This window comes from Condylura cristata, unplaced genomic scaffold, assembly GCF_000260355.1.
Source record: "Condylura cristata isolate star-nosed mole 26May11 unplaced genomic scaffold, ConCri1.0 scaffold00003, whole genome shotgun sequence".
Taxonomy (NCBI): domain Eukaryota; kingdom Metazoa; phylum Chordata; class Mammalia; order Eulipotyphla; family Talpidae; genus Condylura; species Condylura cristata.
The window spans coordinates 40172390-40178905 of record NW_004567104.1 but is presented as its reverse complement, the minus strand read 5'-3'; the positions used below and the strand labels follow the sequence as shown (position 1 = coordinate 40178905).

The 6516-nt window shown below is 36.3% G+C and overlaps 1 protein-coding gene across 1 annotated transcript in view; it reads left to right on the top strand.

The window, feature by feature from the left end:
• CD200 (CD200 molecule) overlaps positions 1-5909 on the top strand; it is a 22425-nt gene extending 16516 nt beyond the window's left edge. Inside the window, exon 6 of the mRNA XM_012734473.1 lies at positions 4704-5909. Coding sequence (XP_012589927.1) covers positions 4704-4724 — 21 coding nt within the window. The 3' untranslated portion in view covers positions 4725-5909. The remainder of the gene's footprint in view (positions 1-4703) is intronic.
• The last annotated feature ends 607 nt before the right edge of the window (positions 5910-6516 follow it).

The window sequence follows — 6516 nt, the reverse complement described above, 5'->3', positions numbered from 1 at the left end:
ATACAAAAGGTTGGCAAAAGGGGACAAAAATCATAGTAGGTAATAAGATTTTTTTATTTCTTGGAGTATCATATTTTGATTGTCAATTTGTGGTCATACAAAAGGTTGGCAAAAGGGGACAAAAATCATAGTAGGTCAGTTTGTGGCAAGCGTGAAGAGTCCTATACATGTGCTTTTCATCTTTCCTTACCCCTACTTTTCCTTCCATCTATTCCTGAACACAAAACTTTAGGACAGGCATGGAGCATGACATGTCAAAAATTACACTGGATTCTGAACCTGGTGACATGAAAAATGGTGATGTGAACTGAAATAGGCAAGTGGAGGTCAGGTGTGGTAGAGGGGTGGCAGGGTAGATCAGAGTTTGTGGAGGAACACACAGGAGAGGAGAAGTGAGTTCATACTTGAGCTTACTGAGTGTGATGAGACGAAGAATCAGCACCAGGGAGCTGCTCAGTGGTAAGAAAAATCTGGTAAATAAAATCTGTTAAGTAAGTTTCATCTCATTGTGAGATAAATAAGAAAAGATAAGTTTATTTTAAATCAGCATCACTTCTTCATTGCTCAAAAAAGCAGAAGCAAATTTATAGCTTTGAACAGAGAAGTAACTTATAGTGACTAAAGTTATTTTTACAGAGAAGTTATACTCACTTTACTTCTCTTATGATTCTGTATAATCACAAAGAATACAATGTTGGGCTTTTAGCTATATTGCTGCATTCTGGAGGTATGATGAATTTGAGGCAAATTTTCTTTCCCCATTCCCAATGGAATCATCACAGTTACTTCCCATAAATTACCACAATAAAAGAGTAACTTAATAGGTTTTCAAATAAAACAGATTTTTTTTCTCTCATATACCACTGTTTTATTACTTAAATAGAAAGTAAGTAAAATAAAATTTCCTAGGGAAAATTTCCATCATTCTAAATTAGTTCTTTTTTAGCACCATGTTGATGTCATAAACTTGTTCCTTCCACATAATCCACAATCAAGTTAAATTTGGGTTGAGAGTTATTGTGTACTTGTATCATCATTAACCAACTACCAGTGATCACATACTTTTCAGAAACCAAAAAAGAAAAAAACTCACTTTAGGGCACCTCATCATAGATAATCACATATTTTTTTAGAAAACTTTATTTTTTGCTTAGTTTCTTTTGTTTGATTGTGTCAAGACTGAGTGGGAAAAAATAGAAGCTTAGACAGCCTCCTATAAGCAAACTTTTTCAAATTATCTAGCTATGTCAGATCAAAGTGCCTTTTTTAAAACCCTACTCACAGCATCTTAATTACCTTGACTTTCTTTCCCTTTGTGATAACAACCCAAGAATGAAAGTTTTTTAGAATAACTGGCAATATTAGTAAAATGTCATGTCTTGGGTAGGATCTTGTCACTTTATCTTTAGTTAGATACTATGTCAAAACAGAGGTTGGGGTGGTGAAATTGGTCACTAGTTAGATGTATACAAAAATGTTTCCAAAAAATATTAGAATCTTTTCTCTGCTGATTGATTGTATGCTTCCAACGTGAAGGCTGGATGGGTGACCCTCCCCCTCCAGTTTCCTCACAGTTCCAAGCAGGAGAAATGTGACACTTTTTTATATGAGAATATTGTGAGTTTCGTGAAATATCTATATTAGAATTACCACTAACTCTTACCCTTAAATGGATATAAATGCCCCCCATCATAATGAAATGTCATGATAACCTGGCACAAGTCACTAGCTAACAGGGCCTCAAGACTGAGCATTCTTGCCTGAGCTATTTTCCTCTCTAACTCTCTAGTTCATGTGGGCTCAGTTGATACTATTTTAAGATTCAGCCTGTGGAGGGAGAACACCTCTAGCAGTGAAGATACCTCAGTCTCTGGCAACCCAATAAAAACCTGCTCAGTTAACAAATAGTGGGCTGATTCCCCTGGCTTTGAGCTATGGAGCCCTTTTAAAGGAGATGACATCAGTGTTTTGTTCATTATTAGACTAATCAATGAGAAACTCAAAGGAGAAGAAAGACCTTCTGCTGAGCCATCTTCCAGCATCCCTGTTCCTTTTGCATTTTAATTCTGATGTGCACTTTACCCTTGTGCTGTTTGGAATCCTTAGACTTCAAAGTACAGTCATACCCATACAGATGAGCTTATCTCTAAACAGATCCAAGTTCTTAGGTTCCAGTAACCAAGAGAAGCCTGGTTTGTGGGCTTTAAACTGGAAAAAAATTTTCAAATTACCATAAACATAATGACTTAAGGCAACATAAATTTTTTATTCTCAAGTTCTGGATTTTAGAAATCCGACATGAGTGTTACTGCCTGAAAACAAGTAGGAAGCAGGACATCATGAGATGTTCTGGAAGCCCCAGGGAAGTAAACTTTCCCTTTCCTTTTCCAAAAGCTTCTAGAGACTGCCTTACACTGGTCATTTCTATTTTTAAAACCGCAAGGGTCAGTTGAGTGTTTTCTTACATTAAGTCACTCTCACTCTCCTCCTTCCTTCATTCCCTTTTAAGGAACAATAGACCACATTTGGCCCATTTTGATAATCCAGGAAAATCTCTGTATCTCAAGATCTTTAATCACTTCACATCATTGCCAGTGCTGGCTTATAATTAGCATTGTTCTTGTAAAGAACAATCTCCATCTCTGATGGAGATTACCGTCTAGTGAGGTCAAGAGTCAGCAAGTTGATCACCAAATGAACATATATTTCTAAGACATGAAAAGCATAAAGAAGTAATAGACACCAGTCAATGAGCGAGAGAGAACTTGGGGAAATGACTACTTATTCGTACTTTGCTAGGGAAGACTTTCTGATGTGTTGATGTTTAATCAGAGACCTGAGTAGATTGAACCAGCCATGGAGGAGTAAAAAGAAGACTAATACTTAGCTAAAGTATGTATAAATGGCAGAACATCCGTGGGTAATTTAGAGTAGTATTTCTTGATGTGCTGCTGAAGATTGGTCGCTCAACCACGAATTGTTACAAGTCTGCAGCAAAATTAATTCAGAGTTGGGCCCTCCATGGTGGTGCAACAGGTTAAAGCACATCACTGAGAAGCTAAAGTCACTTCAGCATAAGTTCAATCCCCACGCCAGAGGTGATCCATGTGGAGCAGCAGACCTCTCCTGACCTGCCCACTGCTCCCCTCAGCAGTGTACTTCGTCAGTCAGCCTGTCCTGCTCCCCACTCTGTCTCTGGTGAATCCTTTCACTGCTTTGCACCTCTGGCCTGTACCCTAGCTCTGTATGCATAAATAAAAATCTTTAAAAACATTAATTCAGAGTTGCCAATAAATGCTTTGCTGCTACCATAGCATTTTGAAAAAATAAATTTAAGCTATAGTCATGGTATTGCCATATCAAAGAAAATAAGAATGTGGTCTGAGCCTCTATTTGTAGAGTTCACTAACCTCTGTGATGTAAATACTCTGTGATGTAATGTCAAGGCACCAACAATTTAACCATCGCATTAGCCAATAAGGGTCCAGCAGACCCATGCAGTACAGTAAGTTTCCAATAAATGTAGCTGCTGCCTTTTCCAACTGTAAAGTGTCTTTATTGTTATCATGTATTTTCATGAAGTGCACCAATGTTATAGGACAAGGTTAGTGTTATTAAGAGGTAATGGATGGAAAGTCATGGGGATTGCAACAGTAGGCAGCTTTGAGGAAGCTATCTAAATTTGTTTAGACTTATTAATAGGCAGGTGTATCTGGAAGTGAGATGAGCAGTAGAAGTCATTATCAGATAGCAACTTTGGGAAAAGTCTGAGATGAAGATGAGGTGAATGGGAAGATAAAGAATCTTCCCAGTGGGAAGATAGAAATATATCTATTGAAAATCTGTGAATATGAAAATAAACTTGCTTAAAATTGATTGCCTGATGTTTGTAAATACATTTCCTTCTTTTTAAGGAGAAAAAAAAATTGTTTGTTTGCTTTTGTCTTAATGAGGAAGCAAGAAGTCACTTAACAAAGTTAGCCAAGTCAAGTAGTTACTTTAATAATATTTGTAAATGGAATTCCAAGAAAACTACATTGACTAATTTTATGACTATTGAATTTAATAATTAAAAACTAGATTGCATTTTCTATGTATGTTAATTTCCTCATTTTATTCATTTTTATTGTATTTTATAAAAATATTGATTCACCCTCTGGAGGAGGTCTTATCACACACAACTGCTTTTGAAAATGTTGGTAAGATTCAAACAAACAACACTTTGCATGTTCTGGCAAATAACTACATAAAATACAGAGAGAGTGAGAAGTGGTTCCACAATGAAATCTCAGGTCTCTTATTTGGCCTCTTTTACATGTTAGGAAGTCAGCAGCCCTGTAAAAAACCTCTCTCTGTCTGCTTTGTGACTATCCCTACTTGGTGTTCAGTAGGTTAGTATCCATAGGATACAAAGCTCCAGATCTTATAAATAAAATACATGTAGATCATTTGGAGTTCTAGCCCTGTTTCTTTACCTTTAGTCTGAAGTGATGCTGCAAACCATTATTTCTTGTAATTACCTAGGTCCTTTTATTAAATTTAGTAATTCCCTCGTATCGTAGTGGGTCAGGAATGTTTGCTTATCTATCTCTGATAAAATACACACACAGATAACTTACTATCTGTTACTTATTTTCTTAAAATCTATTAGGATAGGAATCATACATGTTCAAAACTAACATCTTGTTTTTTCTTTTAACCAGAGTCCTAGAGAAGTCAAATAGAACCCTGAAACTTATCCCCTGGTCTACTTGAATGTGACTCAGAAAGAAAACAGGAGGAAAAGTATCATTCTCCAAGAAATCATAATGAGCAAAAAAGGTGGGAGTTAAAGGCATATGAATTTCAGGACTTTCCACTGCCATCTAAGCTACACTGTGCTGTGTGACTTCCAAGAGGAAATCATTTTCCCTCTCAGGTGTTTGTGGGTTTTTGAAGTAACGCAGCGTTGAGCTATTAAAAGGACACTGGACACTAGGCGGACACTAGGCGGAATCAGGAGCCACAGCTGAGAGGTCGATTTGACACCGACTGGCGGCAACCCTCTGTTGGTCACAGCCTCAAAAAGCTTCCATGTCATTGTTTAGAAAATAAAGGCTTTCGGTCAGATAATAGACTACTGAACTCTGAAAATGGATGTGATACCAGGAGAGAGAAAATAAGTGTGTAAGAAAGAAGAGAAAATATAGAAAGATTAAAGACCAAAGAACCTTTGTGAAACTACACTACCTTGGCTTTCTGTTGATGCTACATCTCTTCTTCCTTCACTGTTCTTAAGTCTCTAAGTCTGTTTCCTTGTAGAAACCCCAGCCTTCCTTGATATGGGGCCTGTCCATCATTTGTTTTCTATTCACAAGCTAGCACGTCTGGTTTCTTTTCACTGGAAATTTCATATTCTTTTGTGAGGTTCACTATGATGAGAACAGGACTGAGTTTATAAACCATTAACATTGGCAGCCTTATCATGACTTACGTATTTTTACAGCAAGTAAAAATTGTTAGTCTTATCAGTTCACATTTTTGACAAAGCATGCATTCCTTGCTCATCTCTCATTAGATGAGCTCACTCTATTTCAGTCATTCTGAAGTCAGTCTAGTAGACTGAACATATTAGGAAAACAGACATTTAGGATGTTTGTTGAGTAGCAGTGAGCAAATTCAGATGCTTTGTTTCTGCTGGCTTCTTTTGCCATGAGTTAACTTCCGACAAAAACAGAGGGAGCATGTGTGAGTATACATTATACATATCCTTTTATTCTAGGAGAACAATTTTGAATTCTTGAATAAGCATAAGAGCAAATTAATGATCTTTTTAGTATCTTTGCTTTCTTGTCTTTGTCAGTGACCTAGGAACTAAAACTTTGTTATTGTTTTTTCACTTTTGAACTGGATATTTATATATTTAGTAAGCTTTTAATGTGTTATTTAATTCTTTATAGTTTCTTATATTTGTATTAAGATAATAATAAAAGCATAAATTCTAAATATTTGGTTTATGATGTTCTCTGAGAAATATGCAAATTGATAACAATTCCTATATTTTCCCTCTGTGTATGAAATCCTCTCCCTTTTAGTTCTTGTCCACTGATGCAATAACATTCTGATTTATTGCTGTCTTAAGTCAGAATTTCCTGATTTGGACAATGGGAACTTCTGCATATCGGTGCCTGTGTCCTTTTGACATGACCTGGAGAATAATGGGGTACTTCCTGCTTCTGATTTTACTTATAAGTAACAAACTTTGTAAACCATTAGCTCAGAGAGTTTTGGATTTAGTTAGAGTTACCAGCATGCTTCTACACTGATCTCATGTCTGAATTTCACCAGAACAGGTTGCCAGATCAGGCAGGACAACTTAAAGCAGCACATTTAGATCTAAGGTTTTTGTATGCTTGAAAACATTATTGAGGACCCCTCAAAGGGCTTTCTTAGAAAGTATATTATATCTGTTGATGTTTTCCATATTTGAAATTTAAACTGATACACTTTAAAAAAAAGATACACAAGCATGCACAT